The sequence below is a fragment of the Dromaius novaehollandiae genome, chromosome 2 (assembly GCF_036370855.1).
Source record: "Dromaius novaehollandiae isolate bDroNov1 chromosome 2, bDroNov1.hap1, whole genome shotgun sequence".
Classification (NCBI taxonomy): domain Eukaryota; kingdom Metazoa; phylum Chordata; class Aves; order Casuariiformes; family Dromaiidae; genus Dromaius; species Dromaius novaehollandiae.
Genome location: NC_088099.1, coordinates 130,541,185 through 130,561,855, shown reverse-complemented (window position 1 = coordinate 130,561,855; position 20,671 = coordinate 130,541,185). Strand labels below are relative to the sequence as shown.

The 20,671-nt window shown below is 41.6% G+C and overlaps 1 protein-coding gene and 1 long non-coding RNA gene across 3 annotated transcripts in view; one reads left to right on the top strand and one right to left on the bottom strand.

Annotated features, from left to right (window-relative positions):
• Positions 1–8,539, bottom strand: part of ARFGEF1 (ADP ribosylation factor guanine nucleotide exchange factor 1) — a 91,013-nt gene extending 82,474 nt beyond the window's left edge. Inside the window, exon 1 of one of the 2 annotated variants that reach the window (XM_026115256.2) lies at positions 7,912–8,539. In XM_026115256.2, coding sequence (XP_025971041.1) covers positions 7,912–8,035 — 124 coding nt within the window. In that variant the 5' untranslated portion in view covers positions 8,036–8,539. Of the gene's footprint in view, positions 1–7,530; positions 7,591–7,911 lie in introns of those variants that run through there. The other variant, XM_064507431.1, reaches the window with a different exon arrangement.
• LOC112992277 (uncharacterized) lies at positions 7,861–18,858 on the top strand. The gene is made up of 2 exons (XR_003261486.2): positions 7,861–7,997; positions 16,217–18,858. It is a non-coding gene; the product is annotated as an uncharacterized LOC112992277 (long non-coding RNA).
• The last annotated feature ends 1,813 nt before the right edge of the window (positions 18,859–20,671 follow it).

The following is a 20,671-nucleotide window of genomic DNA, read 5'->3' as shown; positions in this document are numbered from 1 at the left end:
TTTCTTTCTTAATCTACCTGAGACACTACTGCAAAGTTGTGCTTTCTTCAAGCTCAAAAAAACCCCAAAAACAAAAAAGAAGAAAAAAAGATTAAAGAGTTGAGCTGAAGATATTTTGCAAATCTAATAAAACGTGGCAATCAAATACATAGCTGCTTTGGGAAGTTTCACCTGTAGGATGTGTCTGAGCTGTTATTAAATATATTGATGTAAGCAGCCTGTTTCAGAGCAATAAACTCTATTAAAATGCAGCAATGATGAATCAATTCAGGAAGCTTGTGGTGTTTCTTATTCCTGAAGGAGCAAAGATCAGTGGAAAGGTGACAAAAGTGGAGGAAGTGAAACTCTCAGAAAGAAATTTTATGTTATTTTTGTTTCACTTAAACAGCAAACAGCACTTCTAACACATTAAGTGCACTGCTTCTCTGTACAATATTTGAAAGTACAAGCATAGTTTCTCTTAAATTCCCATAAAAATCAAGCATTACAGAACAAGTAATTTCCAAAACAGAATCGTCTTTTTGCAGAGCCAGTAAGCATCCAATGTGACTGCCTATTACAAACTCCTGAAAAGCAAATCCAGACTTGTCTGAAACAATTTTTGCTTGAATCAAAACACATTTTTGGAAAGGAAAATGTGATCTTAAGAATTTAAGCAACAAAGAATTCAACTGTCCTGCTGTTTTACTACCTATGTGTAAACAGAAGGAACAGATTTAAGAAACTTATCTTTTTTTCATCCTCTTAATTCTTATGGCTCCTCAACCATGTCTCACTTTGATAATAAAATCCCCGAGTTGCTGAAGCCAGAGGAAATGTTACTCCTAAAGCAGTATCAGGCAGAGTTAGTATAACCTCCACATTGCATATCCAAGCTTCAAAGCAGCTCTCAACTACAGCATCATACTAAGAGCTCATATTCCTCAAGATTTCAAGTTGGTTTAAGAGCTCTCACTTCCCAGCTAAAATCCCCTCATCTACTCACACGCCTGCACTGATAGCAAAGAATACAAAATTTCACACTGAGAAAAAAAGCCATACCAAAAAAAAAAAAAAAAAGCAAGCAAACCCACAAATATCAGCAACGGTACCTAAAAGCTAAAATCACAGATAGAGTGGAAAGCAGCAACACGAGAAGTGGAGACAGAGCTAACAAAATCTGTCACTATTTATCAATTCAAACTACATTCTATCAAGCCTATCCTGCCAGTTAGGCAGTTTTTGTGCTGATCAGTTTGTGCAATTTTTACTTCTAATCATGTAAAATTAGGAACAGAACAATACACAACTTACAGAAGTCAAAAATGTAGAAAGATGTCTTTTAATCTGTCCCAATAACTTAAGCAGATAGAGGGCTTTTATTTTTTATCTTTTCTAGAAATCCTTATTGACTGGCATTTTTTTTCTCAGTCACATCATGCATCAGCTACTCCATTACTTCACCTGGGATCAACATTAGACTGATAGGCTAATAATTACCTAATCACCCTATTAATCATTTTAAAAAGGCTGGCACAGTAACAGCTTCCTTTCAGTCCTTTGGAATTTTCCCAGTGTCCTTAGATTTACTGGAAATCAATATGGGAGTTGTGCCAGGTATTTCAAACTCTTAGGACCGACAGGCTTATTTTTAGCAGCTCTTTTGTATTTACATTCAAAATGGGAAGTATCACATGACAGCATCCATCATCTATCTTATCTCTCAAAACCTAGATATTTTTATTAAACCATCCCCTGCATTCCATTAAAACATCTATAAGAAACAACTTATGTGAGCAGGGAGGCAGGGGGTTGATTTTTCTCAAGTTTGGTTTGCCTAACAGTAACCTACAGATTCTTCTACTATTTACTCATACAAAGGGCATTGTAATAACTGCAACCTGTGCATGGAGTATTTTTTGATCTGACTGGCACAGCTAGACCATATATTTTAGACATTTACAATGCAGTTTTGCCTCCTCGGACAGACACGAACAATCAAGCATCTTACACAGCTCTGTCCCGTTCCTTGGTACTTCTCTCCTCCCTCCTTTAAGTCTGAGGAGTTGCGCTTCCCAGTCGCTTCAGCCTTTGACGCTCCATTGACAATAGCGATCTTTCCAAGAAAAAAATACCTTTCCTCAGCAAACCACCAATTTTAGACAACACACATGGGAAAACTCTCTGGCCTGATGCAGAAAACACACAATCCGTTCACCTCCACGCAAATCATAATTACCAATCACCCACTGGGTATTACAATACCAAGTGAGTGCCATGCACAAGTCTGCCAGTCTTGCTTCCCTGGCTGAGGGCAGCATTTGTCTACTTTCAGGCACTAATTAATCGGAGACCTAAAAATACCAATACCAACAAAAAATCCAAAGCTGACAGGTGCCCCAAAAGACAAGCCTCCCTCATCTAGCTCGTGTGTCTGTGATTTCAGCTAGGGTAGAACACTACTGGCTAATGTTCTCCTGACTACAAATGCCCAGGAGATAATCTTCACCAAAGATTAAACAAGTTAGTATATTTAATAACATGCTATCAAAATATTAACTCAAACACCAATTATTCTCTGAAAGACTCAAAAATAAACCTGGAACATACGTCTGATGCCAATGGGCTGAGCTGGTTTTTTTCGATTATGCATGAGGAAGATGCACAAGAATGGATACTGGTGTAGTGCCGAGAAATAAACAGCCAAACAAAACCCCCCAAACCAGAAACAGCAGTGGTAACTGGAGACAAAAAGAAATACTGAGAAAGAACAAGAGGAGAGAGAATAAGATGACAATTACAAAAATATCAGAACAGAGTATAGAAAAAGATCAACTAGATAAAAAGGAAGCACAACACAGTAAAGATGATTCATTTTAAGAAATAGATGCAGTGTGGTCACAAGGCAGTAACTTTTCATTTAAGCTTCAACATTCCAATTAGTGCTCTAAAATAAGCAGCAGAACAGATATATTTAAAAGTTGCCCTATGTTAGAAAGATCTGTTAGCCTTCAGATTTTAAAAGATACTGAAAATCAATGTTAAAATTCTCAAAATATCAGAAGTCTCTAACTGATGGTGTGTTTCAAGAGAAAGTCAGAGCTCCACCTGAAGAAACAGGCACCTTTTTTTCTCCTGTTTTAGAATAAAAAATGATACTTATTTTTCCGTTAACATTTTTCAAACTCAAATACAATCTACTTTGTTTTCTACAACAATGTTTTTATGCACACTTTCCCAAACAGCCCCTTTTCTCAAGGAAGATTTAAAGCTGGTTAGCACTGCCATTCTATAGTCAAGAACCAATTACATTTAAAACAATAAAAATTTCCACTATATGCAACTTCTCTTAAATTAGCCCTGTAAATTTGGCATGAACAGGACTTTACACTTCAAGCGCAGAAGGTAACTTGGGAAGCAGTGTATTGGGCCAACAGAACCTTACTGTTACCAGGCTAAGTTTTAAGTCTCTGCAAAGTGAATGGGATCCTAACCACACAGAACTCCTGCTAGTTAAAGCCCTAGTAAGCAAACGAAGAGTAAAGCAGTTGCAACATTAAGAGAACTTTTTAACATATCTTAATTTCTTCTGGCAACAACAACAACAAAAACTGTTTATCTTGCCTACTTACTCTAAAATGAGTGTTTCAGAAGGACAATTACGACAAGGAAAGAAACCTTGTATGGACAATGATGACTTGTATATTGTGAAAATGAATGCATATAGCACATGCAAACAGCAGACAATGGTACAATACATGCCGATCTCCTTGTACGCAGTATAGCAAAGACAAAAAAACCCAAACCCCAAGTGGGTTTTGCTTCTAAAAATGGACAACTGTGATAAAAGATGCAGTGTTGTCTGCCTAAAACAGCATTATGCAAAATATGAACAGAAATTTAGCTCATCCAACACTTCTCCAGTAAAATTAAACACAGAAGTAATGTGGCAACGGCCTTCGAGAAGCATTTTGAACTGTTTAAGCTAGTTTAAGGATTATTCAATACACCCAGCATTTGCAACATGTATATGCATTTCTGTGTTGACTACTAATCTAACTCTGATTCTAGCACACAGTTATCTATACATGCAAGGGAGACAAAAAATAAAGAGAAAAGAAAGGAGGGAGAGTAAAAAGAGAGACAGAAAAAGAAGATGCTAAGACCTTCCCAGGCCTATTACAAATCTACAGCTGAAGGTAAAGATGAATCTTCCCACCATCTCCAGGGAGTTCCACTCGAAACTCTACCAGAAGAATGATCATTCAGGGCCTAGTAATATACTGCTTCTTAATCATCCTATGCAGGCATGCAGTGGGGGCACAAACTGAATGGATCTGGGACTTTCACACTGCTTGAGGCCTACCCTCATCCTACTGAATCTTTGCATGACAGACTAAACAACGTCAGGGGAATTAAAGAACCTTTTAAAACAATGTCAGCACTCTTCAGTCAGTACTTCCAATTCCAAGTGGCCCGTGCATGCTCCACTTCACAGTGTGTACTAGTTACGTATCTGTATCACTCTACATTGCTTTTTGTGCAGTTTGAGGCCTTAAAGCAGTTATAAAAGAGTTGCTATAGTCCTGTTTTGCAGTTGAGTAAGTATTCTCTATATAAGCAGGGATTTCTGTTTGGCTAAGCTTAGTCCTTCTACAAACTCTTTATAGACAGAACAAATCCACACCCTCGATTCTGACACAGCGTTAATATTTTCTGTTCATTCCATTAGAAATTTAATATCCAGCTGAGTAGCTCCCCTGCAAGACATGTGTGCAATAGCACAGATTTATAAGGAAATGCATAGTAATTAAAAATGACAAAGGGATACTCTTAAAGATTATTATTCTTGTCAATCTAAAAAGCAGAGTTTTAATTTTTTTTGCCTATTGTACAGTGGTATTTTTCTGTTCATTGCTTGTTTTTGAAATACTTCAACAATAGCAGCTAATCTTATATAAATAACTTGTAAAACAACATAAATACTGGGTTTAGAAAAAAATATATGAAAAATGGGACACTGTATAGCTAAACTACGTAATTCTCACTAACCTGACACTTTGAATAGAACTACTATTGAAAATACCAGTAATGATATGAAGAAAAGTACAGTCGAAAGTTTTGTGCATTTCAACCTCTTCTAAAGTGATTCTAAGGTAATTTAAATTCTAATGCCTTGGGTGCCCATTCTATATGAAGAAAAATTAACACAGACCTTTAGATTCTATTGATATATATTGGTTTAGCAGGTCACTGCTAAAAGACCAAAAAGAATATTCTCTCTCGCCTCCATGATGATTATTTTACTTAGGCAACCTCTCACCTGAAAAACCTCAGAAATGCTGACCAACTCAACAACTTTCACTTCATAGACAAACCACTATGTGAAAATATCCTGCAAAACAAGGACTAGGCCATACAAGAGTATGGATAAATGACACAACTGTTACTAATTAGAGCATCTAGTCTACTAACAGTAAGTAGTGTTTTACTACAAGTCATGTTGAGGGAAAAAAAAAATCTTAATAATGGCAGAGTTTGGTATTGCATCAGATAATTTCAGTGAAGACTAATGGATTAAGTATTCAGCCTAAAAAACCATGATGTTGATTTGAGGATGTATAATGGATTTTTAGATGTTAAGTTTTATTTTAAGAAAATTTTAAAAAATCCAAGAAAACTTTAATGTTAGAGTTAACTTAACTCTGGCAAAGTCTAAGTTCACTTTAACTCTAATATACTGCTTCACTAGAGTTTTATCATTAATTTTATTGCTATCTAAAGTATCTATCTCATGAAAAAGAAATGTTTATTCCTTGCTTCAGGTGGCAAAGAACAGTTCAGTTTAAGAGCATTCTTCAAAATAGAAACAAATCTAACAGATGAAGAGCCAGATGGAGAGAGCAGAACACGCACATTCCATTTCTGATTCAGTTATTTAAAAAAAAAAAAAACCACCCACAGTTCAGCCTTAACACCCAGTTGCCCCCCATGTGAGACAGAGATAGTATTTACTTTCCTCTGAAAAGCTTTTTATGTTTGGACATGAGCACTGCTATTAAAGAGTTAAATGTTGCCACTTTTGAATTAGGAGTCTGTAACACAAAAAAAACCCAGACAATGAACCATGCTACATTCATAAACAATCACCAAACTATGCTTCATTGCACCATGGTCTAAACACTGATTTTCAATAAGACTCTATGGTAATTAACATTGCTTCTGATATTTTTCAAGTTCCTAAAGCCCTTCATCTGTATGCATTAGCTAATAGGCACAATCTTGTATTTCCTTTTCACGCTTTCCTATCTTTTATGTTCACATACCATATCTAGTTAAGCCCCAATCTTGCAATCAGATCCACAAAACAAGGTTTCAATGCTGTAGCATGGAAAGCACCGGGACATGTGCTTGGGGTCTCCTTGCACAGATCAGCTTACAAGATAAAAGATGTGGACTGCACAGCCTAGATGGCATGCTTTATAATGTGCGTAACAGTGGAGCCATCCTCGGAGGGCAAGGAAGGATACTTAAGACAGATTAGCCACTGAGATAAATGCAGGAAAAACTCAAGATTAATACTCATGTCTAATTCTATGGATGACATACAGACTGGATGCAAATTCAGTTTAATAAGAAGAAAATATTTTTCTGTTTTATTTCTAACTTAAAGACACAGTATAAAGTCAATGGAAAAGCCAAAAGGATATTAGTTTAATCCCATCTGTCCAAATCGTAAATTATTATTGTTACTAATAATTCTAGTGTCAAATGAGAGATGCAAGAAACTCTTTTCAATCTACTTGAATTATTAAAAAATAAACAGTTGAGCTACCACCATTTCTCCCCCTCCATTTTGTCAAGGTCTTTCACAAAGATGGAAAGGAAAGGGGTTCTTTGCATTTAAATTAAAAATATTTTAAAGCAGAACTGAATAGAATGACAAAAAGAATGGAGAGCTTGAAATTACTTATAATTCGATTTTAAAACAAGCAAGTTTCAGTTTAATGTTGTCTCCTCAAATAAATCTATTTAACCAGACATTACAGCACAAAAAAATCAAGAATTCATAAAATAATTATCCCCCAAACCAGAAACAATTACACAGGAATGGGAGAGACATAAACCATTTATGTACTATCGAAACAAAACTGGCATTTCTCCAGCAGTACATCATGTTTTTGCTATAAGGGTTTGAACCCTGCCTAGATTCATCATGCCAGAATTTTAAAGCCCCAACTCTCCTTTCACGTTCTGGATTGCTGAACGCACACGTCCGCTTTGTACCATCCAGCATTTCTGTCGCGCTCCCAAATGAGGAGGTGTTGACACAGCTGCACTACAAACCCAATACCCTCATTCAGCTTGAAGCAGGCACCGACACCCCCACAACGTAGCTCCCTTCCTGGGGCTGCATTAACTCCGCGATACTGGGAAGAAACCCCCGTCCCTACTGGGTATTTCTGCCTCCGTGGCCCCGCCGCTAAGGCCCCCCTCGCCCCCCGAGCACAGCTGCCGCCACGGCCCTCCTCCCTTCCCGCTGCCCGTCACCTGCTCGCTCCCTCCCGCCGGCCGTCTGCTTCCAGGTCAGCCCCGAGCCTCCCTCTCTGCCTATTCATGCTGCGAGCAGGGCGGAGCGGAGCCGAGCAGAGCCGGCGGCGCCCCTTCGCCGCCCCCCCCAGCGCCCCCGCGCTGGCACGGAGGCAAGCGAGGCCTCGGTGCCCCTCGGCACGTCCGTCCCGAGTTTCGCACGGAGCGGAACCGCCTCGACCCGCCACCTGAGCCACAACCCCCGGCACGGCTCAGCCGTGGCCCCCCCACATCCTCCCCCGCCCCCCTCTCCTTTCCCCAGCGAGGCCCTGAATCACCTCCCGCCCCCAACGCGGCCCCTTCCCCACCGGGAGACGGCATCCGCCGCGGGCCGCGCCTCACCTAGGGCCACCTCGCAGGCTTTGCGCAGCTGGGAGTGATGCGCCTTCTTCACTTCCTTGTCGGCCAGGATCTTCTCCAGGGCCCGGGTCAGGAACATGTTTTTCGTCTTCTTCCCTTCATACATGGGCGCGATCGAGCCGGCAGGGGAGGAGGAGGGAAAGGGAGGCAGAGCGGGGCCCCGGCCGCTCCCGCCGGGGGAAGGCTGCGAGGGGCCGGGCCGACGGCGAGGCAGGCGCGGGGAAAAGGCCGCCTCGGCGGCAGGGCCGCGGCCCCGGCTCGGAGCTGCGCCCGCGGGGAGGCTGAGGTGGGCCCGGGCGGCGGCGACAGCCAACGGCCGCGGCGGAGGCAGGACGACGCCTTCTCTGTCCTTCTCCTTCCCCCACCCACCGCCGCCGCCGCGCGATGCCGGCGCCCGCGACGCGCTCAATCCCCGCGCCGCCCCCGGCCCGCACCCGCCTCCATCAACAGCGGCGGCGGCAGCAGCGACGGCGGTGGCAGCGGCTGCGGCAACAACCTGCCCGCGCCATGTTGGAAGGAAACGACGTCAGGGCCGCGGCCGCGCGGCGGCAGAGCGGGGAGGAAGCGCCGCCAGGCCTCGGCGGGGCGGAGGCGGCCGGGTGGGGCGCGGAGGCGCCGCTCGCCGCCTGCCCGCCCCGCGGGCGCGCTACAGGTGGCGGCGCCTCGCGGAGGGAGGTGCGGAGATGGCGGCTGCCACCTGGGAGCCGGCAGAGGACGAGGCGGCGGCAGGGCTTCCCTGTCGGCGGGGGAAGGAGGGAGGGAACCTCCTCGGCGGGCAGGTCTCGCCCGTGAGGCTTTCGCCGAGCCGAGGCCCCGGCGCCATGGCGGTGGGCACTTGCCGCGCACCCGACCTGCTCCGCACGGTGACCCTTTCCCCTCCCACTAGCAGCGCATGGCATGTGTGCATATATCTAAAACTGTGTGGCAAATCCCGTGTTTGGTTATTAAATTGTTACAGACTTGTGTAAAACTTACTTCTTTCCTTGTGTTCTTAGCCCCCCCCCCCCCCCCCAGTTGGCATGCCAGAGGACAATTTTTTCATGTTTTTGTTTAGGGCCAAAAAGGTGGTCAACTCTCAGCAGCTGCTAAGCAGTAAAAACATAACAGGCCAAGCTGTGTGCTCAGACAGGGTACACAGGTGTGTAAAAGTAGAATCTGCTACTAAAGCCAGGTTACAGAGAAATTTTTACCTTGAAGAAAAATACTAATTAAGAGTTAATCCAGAAGTTAAAGGACGAAGTTCATAGGTCTACCTCTTAGGCCGAGCAGGACACAGCTGTGTCAACCAACAAGCCTGGTGCACCAACAACACAGAAAAAGAGGCAGCTGAGCAAACAACCAGGAGCCATCTCAGACCTGGGATCCAGCCCTTCTGTTCCCTGTTTCCCTGGTCCCCCACCTTGGACAGAACAACCACCTTCTAAAGAAGTTAATCCTGCTGCCTTCCTCATGTGGTTGGAGAGAGTTTTAAAAGGCCTCCTCAGGCTATCACATAACCAAGGTCTCTTAAGCCACCTTGCGTTCTTGACTCATGCCAAAATTTTTTTGTTGCTATATAGGTTTCTATCTTTGGACTTTTGAAGGAGAATCCCAGCAAAACTATAGGTGAATGCCAGGCCCAACTGTTAAAGCAAAATAGTTTTTTGTTGAAATGACCCAATCTGTATCAGGGGCTTTTTCTAGTACCAGTTAGAAACCACAAGCTATCTCATACCTGACTGATGAACAACACTGAAAATAATAAAAGAATAAATCTCCTTTTAGCCTTATCACAGCTTTTTAAGAGTTAGAAGTCATGTCACCAAGCACACTGACTCTCACAAAAAAAACCAAGCATTTTTAATGGCCATGTTGAGGTTAGACCCCTTGGTTTACATTTGTTATGACCACCCAGGGTCATAGAGATCCGGATTTCGTGATTCCCTCAGGCTAAATTAAGGTAAAACAACACCAAACATTACACACTTTATTCATTAACATGCACTTAAAAGCAACATTAACTTGAAGGCAACCTGAACTTGTAAAGCACAAATAGCAGCATCGGTTCTATTGAAATGTTTATAAGAAAAAACAAAGAAAAAAGGGAAAGATAAAGTCACCACCCCTGGCTCCCACGATGTGCATCACGGTCGTGGCACTCCTCCAGCAGCAAAAGCACATGGGTCACAGGCCGTGGCCTTTAGAGGCCTTGCCCCGCCCCCGGGAGGGCCCTTCCTCTCCTCTCATGCAAATTAGATGACATGCGCAGTCCGCCCTTCCGGAACCTTCCAGAAATGGTCTAGGGGCTTCTCGGAGTCTCTGCTGGACTCCGCCTCCGCCGTCGCCATGTCACGGCCAATCAGAAAGCGGGCGCATGCGTCCCACGGCGCGCTCCCCCCCCCACCCCTCCGTACTATGTTCCCCAACGGCGCTGCGGCTGACCTGTTCCGGAGGCTTCTCCTGGGCCCGGGCGTCGTGGGCCCATGTTTTGTTGCGCGTTTGCTTTATGGTTTGCACTGCCATGCAGAACTTGTTTGCAAAAACTCGTCCTGTGATAATATTTGAGACATTAACAACTCACATGTCCTTAATGGTCTTTTCCAGTATCTTATTGAGAAGACTGCATCTTCAGGAGCACAATTATTATAATTATTATAAGCACAATTATTTCTGACCTTATATTTAGGGGAAAGCCTTTTTCAGGTGAGCCAATCTTGATTTTTTTTGTTTACGGAGCTGCAAGTTCAGAACTTGTGATGTCAAAATGGCTTAGGTTTTTCAAAGCTAACAGTCACCACATGGCAAGAGTAAGAACTTTCACAGACAGCCTGCTGGTGGTTTTTCACTTGAGTCCAAATTGCCTTAGCCAAGCCGGAGCTTGCAAGTGGTATTTAGCAAATGGAGTTTGCTATTAATTTTTGCAGTCCATTTGGCAGAAACAGACTTGCAATTACAATACCGCGAAGACAATGAGTGTGTGCATGTAAAGGGCACTGAGGACTGCCGTTATCCACTTTGCTCATATTAGTGTCTATTTTCATATTTTCACACACCAGATGTATATTTTAATTTGGGTCAGGATTTTATTTGGGCATATAGAATCGTTGCTGAAACAATGGGCACCTGGAGGAAAAGACCTGTTAAAAATACACTTGGTTCCACGTCTTAGATTCCAGCTTTAACATGAATAGATAAAACTTTTTTTTCTTTTTTTGGTGATTTGAATGTTTAATTTCTGTTCTCGATTTAGAACAACTGCTGTTCAGTTGATTCATTTTATAGCTTGACACAGCTGGTACTTTACATTGACATGCTAGTCACAAGGCAACCCCAGCCTAAACCCCGCAACAATGTAAAGCCTGCATGTTATTGATGGCTGCTGCTGAAATTGTACAGGAATATCTTATTGTGGATCATCTACCCAGCAGGTTAACATCTAGTTTCTTTCAAAGAGCTGAGCCAATAAGGAAGGAAATCAAAGGGGAACTGTAATATAAACACTGGAGATAAAAAGACAGTCCAGGTTCCTCATTTAGGGCCAGGATATGAATGGTTGTCTCAGCTTGTATGCTGAGTCCCAAGGCTTTGGATAGAATCAATTGTTATGCCAGTTTTATTTGCTAGGGAGGCCCTGTATTAAAATAATGTTTAGTCAATTATGAAGAATTTTATGGACTTAGAGGAAACATTAAAAGAGCAGATTTTGTTACTGCCAGGGACTACAGAACGTAACATAAGATTAGCTGTTTGCTGATTGCTTTAAAAGCTAGGATTTTTTTTTCTGTTAAAGGGAGAATAAGAAAATTCACAAGAAGGGAGGGGAGAGAGTTAGAATGCTTATGTTTTTGATGGGTTTCTAAGTAAAGATGATGTCTCTATTTTTGTGGATACAGCATGCAGATTTTTGTTTTACTAGTTACGAGCATCGGTCAATGGCTGACCGGAGGAGTGGACTTTTTGTAGCTGTGGAGACCCTGTTTGTTTGCTGGTGGTGAACTCCTGAAGGTTTTGAAAAGGACTGACACTTGTTCTTTCTGTTCAAACTACTACTAAGGCAGCGTATAGAAAATATTATAGTTGTGCTGTCAGACCTGAGACATGTTTCCTGACGAACCTAAAATAAACATGTTGGTAAATATGTGCTGAAGACGAAAGCATCACTGGTGTGTTGGAATCTTATATTTAAACACATGCAACAGCAACAAAGGGAAAATGTGTTTGAGGGACACCAGAAAACTTACCGTCTACTTTTTTTTTTATTTCCAAGTTACTTAGAGTATTCCAAATGCTATTTACAGCTTCATGTATTTAAAATATTTTCGATAAATACTAGATATTTTTCTAACAAAAGAATGTAGAGAACTTTCTATGTGACAGGGAACTATTAGCACCTACATCTGCTATTTTATGTACAATAACTCTGAAGATAATTGTGTGTACTACTTGTTTGAAAAGGCTGAAAAGCTAGGCTTAAGCCTCTGCTTCAGACAGGCAGGAAAAAAAGGTAATAGTAAAAGTGCAGTTTCATGCTTGGGACAAGCTGATCTGTGACTGTACTGTCTCCAGATTTCCCCTGCATGAGTTGTCATCCCCTTTCTTGTGTTGGTGCAGTTGTGCAATAGTGCCGTAAGTCAGTTCAGCTCGAGGGTCCAGCTGAAAATCAGCATTACAAGAAAAGTTAATTTTCAGTGGGATCAGTGAATTGATCAGACTTACCAGTGCATTCAATAATTCTTACAGAAGAAAGGGAGCGGGAAAATGTCATCAGGGATGGTGAGGAGAGCAGGACTACTGCTTACTCTGTGTTCTTAAATCATTCTGATGAGCTGTGAAATGTCACGCTAATAGGCGGTGATATTACAAATATTTTAAGCTGGAATGAGACAGAACTGCCATCAAAAGAAAGAATCGTATTCTTCCTGCTGCTGCCTTTATGCTTGTTTCCTTGGCCAGCACAAGCATTTGCATTGTCTCATGCTGAATTCGATTCAGCATTTGTTGAAACTAACCTGATAGGAAATGAAGTATTTTTAATCCAGCTATGTTCCTACCCTACTTCATCAGGCAACCTTTGCTCAAGAGAGGGGGTAACACAAGGACAGGAATAAGAAAATGGGCAAGAAGGCAGGCTTGCATTTTCTGGCAATAGTACCAGCTTATGCCAATTTAAAATGTTTAAACTACTTACTATATACTATTTCCTCAATATTTCCGTTGTGCAATGGACCACTCAGCTTAGCCCCATGTCTGTGTGTGAGACCCCATGCATGGGGTCATGTGATGGATGGGCCAATAGATGGGACCAGTATGTTTGTGCCAGTGTATATGCCTCCTTTAAGCATAGATACTTAGCAGTTGACACCTTTCTTGGCTGCAGCATCGGACTCCGCATTTGCTCCCACTCCGGGTTTTCATGCACCGGGCGCATGATGGATCAGGAACCTGATGGATCTGGCGCATGGGAACCTGGAACAAGGGAGAGGCTGTGGCTCTGCACTGCAAGTGCAGACACCTTAGTGGAGAAGTTTCCAAGTCTCCCACTGAATGCATAAGATTTAATAGCGTATGGTGCTCGGTCATATAATAACAAGGTATGAAGAAGGCCTATCTCTCTGCCACTTTGCGGAGTCTTAGGCCTGCCACCCTTTCAAAATAAGTCAATCAAAATATTCACCATATCTATCATCCAAAAAATCCCAATCTGTCAACCAGACTGCAAGAGATACGTTCACTGTGAATGTACTTTAGTATTTCTGGGAGTTTTTTTGTAGGTAAGTCCAGGAGCTGGAGTTGACAGTTCATAGTTATAGAGAGAACATTCCAAGAAGTTAAAGCAAGCTGCAGTGGGTACTGGTATGTCCACTGCAGCACTGAAAGGACGTGGCAAATGTTTATAAGAACAAGGAATGTTAATCAATAGGTAATTCCTAGGTTGCTCCTGAACAATTACAGAAAAGAGTATGGCATCCAGGAGTGATGTCAGTAATGAAATAAACTTCCACTGCTTTGAGGAGGTTCTTGCAAGGTGACAATATTTTTCCTGAAAGTTAAAGCTAAGAAACTCAGACTATTATTATCTTGAAATATATTCTCAATACTACGGTTAAGCGAAGATACATACAGCATGATATTTATCAATTTGTGACAGCTGCAGGGAAATGGCAGCAGTGAAGAAGGAGAAAAACTCTTGTCTGGCTGGAAGAAAAAAGTTTCAGTTGCAGTTGGAAACTGAAAGATACCATATTCCAGACTGTAGTTTGCATTTGTGTGCTGGGAAGCTTACTGTGCTGCCTTTGCTGCAATGTGATCCCTTTTTGCTAGTACTTACTCTGTGGGAATGCGTTTTCCTCTGGCCTATCTAAAGGAGTTTTTAACTTTTTCTTTCTTCAGCATTTTTTTCCTGCTAACAAAGATAGTGATCAAATAACTCAGTTCCCAGCCTCAATGTATCATTCCGTCGTGACTGAGGAGGGAATATGACTAGCCGTCTTAAAAACAGAAATAAAAATGATTTAAAATGGTTATATAAGTTTTCTTTAAAGTTTCTGTATTAGTTCTTCAAACTTAAGGACTTGATTATGGATATATCAGCCATAACTGTCTGAGGAAGTGATTTTCTGAGATACTCTGCTTGAGAAAAGATAGAATGTTTCTTTTGGGGAACATAGAAATGAATGGCAAATCTTCACCCTGAAGCAGGAGCCTTCTTCTGTGGATATAGTATATAGTATATTGTGGTATGTAAGGCGGTGCAAATGCAAGGCTAAACTGAAGCCAGTATTTTGACCTTTTCGTAATGGCAAATAATATGTACATGCATACTAGGAATACAAAGATCTGGCAATTTCCTGAGAGCCTTGCACTGCAAAAGAATACATACAGAGGAGTAGTTCTGCACCACCCTACAGAGGGTAGCTGCTGCAAGGGTAGCAGTAGGATCCACTGATTTATTACTTCTCCTGAACAACTCCAGCTGATAAGATCGCTGCGGAAGTGGGACTGGATTTTAAGCAGAAACTGTTGAAGGAGACGAGTCACGATATGATTGCCCTCTTTCTTGGCAGACAGAGGAGGGACACTCTAGATGACTCTGTGGGTGTGAATCTGTTAATTTAGTTAATTCTCAAAACATATGTAAGAGGAAGAACTGCGATGGTGCATGGTTATGCCAATTTTTTGATCTCTAATTTCAAGTTAGAAACTGGGAAAATTCTGATTTGTAACAAATTAGAACAGTTCCAAATTTATTGAAGAGGACTTTCTTGCCTTTAAATGCTAGCTTCAGACTCCTGCAGGTCTTTGTAACTGATGTGCTATGACCAGCATAATGCATGCTGAGTTGTCTTACAGGTTAGGTACTAAATAGCCTAGATACTGGAAACACAAAGCGTTAGTCTTAACCTAATTTTGATGTGCTGAATGACTCTTTTCTGCTTGATCTAAGGTGAATTCAGCATATCACTTTAAAGCTTGTGCATTTTCAAAAGATTATGCAGATCTCTTTTAATAAGCTGATAATAACAAAAGGAAGGTTGAAAATATAAAAGAATTGAGGAAAGTTAAATGGGATTCTGCGGGAGAAAAATCTCCCTTTAATCTGTGGATATGATAAGTCAAATGAATGACAAGGACGGTTTCCCAGTATTTTAATATCTTGTTGAAAGGCTTAGACAGAGAGGTCATAAAAGTCATGTGAATTAAGGTGAGAAGCAATGAGACTAGAGGAATAACCCCTTTTAAGTGCCATGCAGTGATCTTTGAATCTGCCTGATTGTTTCCTCCAGCAAGTGCAGTGGGTTATTTCCTGTCAAGAATGCAGTAACTGCTGTTTCAACATATACATTATAAGCTGTGGGTCTCATGGCAGAAATGAAAGATTCTGAATATGAATAACCAGAAAGATAAACATGGATGGGGGTTATGGTTATTCTTGCCTAGAAAAAAGACATTAAAGGAGCACTGCAGTGATTCATTCTACTATCCCAATTAACTGGATAAATATTTACTAAGCATGTATTCACTCAAATTCCTTTCCAAGACATTTAAAAACACCTGCGGCAGTTTTGACTAGATTTCCAAGATGTTTCTGGTTTCAAGTGAAGTGTCAGAGCTGACGTGCAATCCAGATCTTTAAAAACTGGAGTGACTGGCTCACAGCATGCAGAATGGACAGTTTCTCATGACATTCATAGCTGCTGCTGTCTGGGTTCAGATCCAGGCAGATTTGGAATGTTTAGTTTTGCTATCTCAAAGTCTGTATTGGTGCTGTTTCTTGCTCAAAACTATGATTTTTGGTCTCTTCTTACAGGAGCAGAGATGGTGGCTATGAGAAAACATTGCTGTGCCGCTAATGGGACTGTTGAGGTGCAATTTATAATTGTTCATAGCTGAGAAGGCTGAACAGAGCAAACATTGCTGGGCTGGTCAAAATCTCCTTTGTTGTGGAGGCGATATGTGAGGACACACAAAAGGCGACATGGGGAGAGATGGGAGGAAACACGTGAGGACCCACGACACAAATGGAGATGTGAAAGGAGACACAAGACACACAAAAGGAGATGTGAGGAGAAATGTGAAGAGGTGTGTCTTTGGAGGAAGTGGAGGACACATGGAAGGGGACGTCGCTGGGGACATGGCTGGAAGTGCACTCTTGGAAGGAGGCACTCCATGTCAGAGGAGGTACACCGCTAAAAGACTGTGGCCCATGACAACCCATGCCAGAGCAGAGGAGCAGTAACAGGCAAGGAGCAGTGGAGGAAAAGAGCAAGAAGTAAGGGGAGAGAAAGAGAGAAGCCGTTAAACAATGACCCCAACCTCTCGTGTCGCCCACCACCTCACCAAAGGAATTGGGAGGGCCTGAGTGTCACATGTGGCAGCAACAAGGGAAGTGGAGACTGGGAAGTGGGAAGGAGAGGTGTTGGGCTGAAGATGAGCCTGGGGAATACAGTTTATGCAATTGGCTATGTCGTCTTTGTTTCTCAATACCCAGATCAGTAATTAAAAGTTTATGTTAATTGGAAATAAATTAAATGAAGTGAAATTCCTCAAGTTTAGACTATTTCGCCTGTGACAATGCTTGAGGCCTGGGCTATAAAACTTAGGTTTTGACAACCATGCACTCACTGCCTTTTCATCAGGCAATAAGAAACCTCAAACTAAACAACAGAAAGGCAAAGTATGTATCTGAAAACGTGTTGCCCTTTCCCATGCTAAGAGGTTTGGCATTTCCATGAGTTCAGTGGGGTTTTGAGACCAAACGTGCTTATTTTTGAAGCTGAGCCAAAGGGACTGATGGCATTTGAGGACACTCAAGTGGTAGAGGTGTGGAAATATGTGGCAGCAGATCACATTTTGATATGAAGCTGTAGTGGGTTGTGTGAGAAGAGCAACCAATGTGCTTGGTAGCCTGAAAATCCTTCACCTGCTGGGGGAAGAGGTGTGCTGGAAATAAGCCAGACAGCTTCTCCGGGTCGGGTTATGACCCCGTCCACCTCCAGCTTAGTAAGCAGGTATCTCTTTAACAGAGTGCCAATAGCTGGCACCAAGTTACCCTCTAAAACTGGGTCCATGCTCTAGTGACAGCAGGACTGGAGGCCCCTGACAAGAGTGATGAATGTTTACAGCTGGAAGTGCATTATTTTCCTGGGTTGATAGGCGAAAAATACTTCCCTGCAAGGGCTTGGAAATGACAAATAACTTCACCATATATTTGTGACCTTGTTTAATTAGAAACATAAGTTTAGTTAACAGAAAAATACTTAGATGTTGCAGACCATTCTGCATTATCCTCCACATTATGCACATTTTTGTGTATGTGATGAGCAAACGCTAAGGGCACATTTACATTATTTGCATTATTTTTCCCTCAATTAAAGCACCTTGGTATCCATATGTGAAACCCACTGATGTGGGCTTGGAGATAATTTATATGACTACCTACTTGGAAATACAATTCAGATCCATAACTCCACTTTCACATAGGCTGAAGTTCGTTCTTCCAAAGAGCACATAGCCTAAATAACTCAAATGGCAGTGATCCTCTGATGCTTTCCCTGTGATTCATCCTTTCAAGAATAGTTACCTACTCACATAGTTGACAGGGAAGGGGTCTCAGAACATCTGAAGCACCTAAATAGATGGGATGTTCTCACAGACAAATTGCATGAACACAGATGCAAGAAGGAAACAATATGGTATGGTTTTTTAGAACGTAAGTGCGCTGGCAGTAAGCTCTCTCACATGGATGAGGTTAACCCAAACGTGCACACTTAACTGTGCTCAGACACCAGAACACTCAGCATAGGCAACTTGGATTTTTGCCTTTTTTTGAGCAGCAGTAAGCAACCTGCAAGACAGCTTCCTTAATCTTAAGGCTACATTGTGTCCATGGAGGAACATGTTAAGCAGGGCAGACAATTATGCTCCATTTTAGAAGAATAATTTGGGGCTCAAGTAAGAATTAAGAGTAATTTCAGGGAGGTTTAAATTCATGATTTCATGTCATTTCATCTTAGTGCTGGATCAAAGATAGAACATTAAAATCCAAATTGACTTTAAATTCACACTACACCGTATAAGAATGAGGTTGTGTCCTTTGAAATAGATGTGAGCCCTCTATGAAGCTGACTGTGCTCTGTTTTAAAAATCAGAGAGTTAACTGCAGTGTCTTATAACCAGGCTTTGTGTATTTGTGCACATGTAGTAAATGTGGTTGCTGTGTGAAATACAGCATTAAAACATGCGGGTGTTTCTTTTATTTGCAAACATAAATATTATTGTAATAATACTGCAAACATTAATTTGTTTAACAAAATGACAGAAGACAGGAACCTGAATTCACTATTTCTATGCATAAATCTCTAATTTTGAGATTATTTCTGCTGTGTCATTTACTAGAAAGCATTCAGTTCACTAATACAATTCTAATGATAGTAATAGCTTTACCATGAAGCTGTGACTCTATTTTGTTTTTCTTTTTCATGAGAGCTCAGAGCACATTTTCTTTCTAACAGAGATGTGGGCTTCTATAAGAACAAGATTGGATTCTACAGTGACTGGCTGAACAGGCTACACTTTACTTTGAATATATGTTTACTAGTCTCAATTATTGATTGTTTGCATAAAACATGAAGGTCTTGCACATTCTTATAAGATAAAGGTTTTCACTTTAAACTCAGGGTCCACCTTAAACTCAGTGGCCTTTAAATATGATATGATGGCTGCTAGAGGCAGGAAAAAGAGGTGATTAAGAAAGGATACTGCTTAAAGGGGTGTCATACAGATTCAGCAGGCAGCTGGCAGGCAGGCAGCTGCTGGGCTAAAATTCTCATGGCCTAACCAGCCCTGGAATTTACTCCTTTTGGTGACAGATTTAGAACTGCCCTGGGATAAATTTTGAATACTCTGCATTGCTTGATTGTCCAGGTATTAGTATGTTGTGTGTATTTGTTATTTTCTGTGTGTTACGTAGTAGCATTTGTTTAAGGTGTCAAAAATCTGTCTAGGAAAAAGGAAGAAATTGCTTCACCTAGCCAACTCTTAGCAGATGGTTAATGATTATTAATGGGGAGTACGAAAACTATTAGCTTTTGTGATTTTGGCTCCCTCTCCAGCAAACTACAAGGACAAGAAAATCTGAATGTAGAGCAGCAAAAATGACTGGCAGGACTGAAAGAAACATGAGAGAGAGGGAGAGAAAGGGAGAAGCAACCATGGTCCACAGCACCTGAAAGACACTGAGCTCCACTTGTGGCTGAAGAAATCAGGTCTGCCTGAATTATTGTAGAAGTTACATAGCAGAAATATATGTAGATAGTTTCCTGATTATATGCTCATTTTTTCTCCAAGAATTATTTACAGCTGAAATAAATATCACCTTTATTTTTAAGAATGCCGTTAGTTCCCTATGTACCACACATAACATGGGCGACCCTGAAAGAAAGAACTGCAGGCATCTGAATTTAGTCAGGCCTGGAAGGTAAGCATCATTGATGTCCTGGAAGTTAAGGGCCAAGTCCCATCCAAATCCCAATCCTGGGATTTTTCTCAGCTAATTTTAACTGTTATAAAAATTAGGTATCTAGTCTAAGCCTATCATCTGGGCTCTTGCTATGCAAAAAGAGAAACATCTAGTGAGTAACTCATGCTTTACCAAGAGTACCAAGTCCAAGATAGATGTGACCCATCATCCTCTACATCATATATTTTTCTGTACTGACTGAGAGGGAACCTAGTCAATTTAGATTAGGTGAGCAACTTTCATATAGTTAAAGTTAGATGAGCTAAATCTCACTTCTAGGGCTGGAGGAGGGTGAAATTCTACTCCCAGACAAGTGAAAGTTGAGGACACCCAAGGGGACAAATTCAGAAAACAGAATGTGAACAGTGGCGTTGGTCAGCCCGTAATGTTGTTCCATAACAGTCTGCAGTACAGCCCCTTGGGGCGAGGTACAAGGACCGTCTGTTTTCTTCTAAACCATGAAAGAAAGGGAAGCTTGACTTGGATAGCTCAGAAATCGCAAGTACCCTTTTGGCTGCAGGATTATTTTTGGTTGTTGTGAATATGCTGGATAATAGTGAATGGGCTCTTAAAGGTTTTGATCTTTTTCATGGCAGTGGGTATAAGAATTGTGAGGGAACACCTAGGGCAAAGCACAGAGATACTTGTAATTGTGTGTGTGAGGCTTGGTAAGTAATCCTTTTGTATGACAAAGAGTTTTATAGAGTTTTAAGATTATTATTTATTTATTGTTCCCTTTTTCAA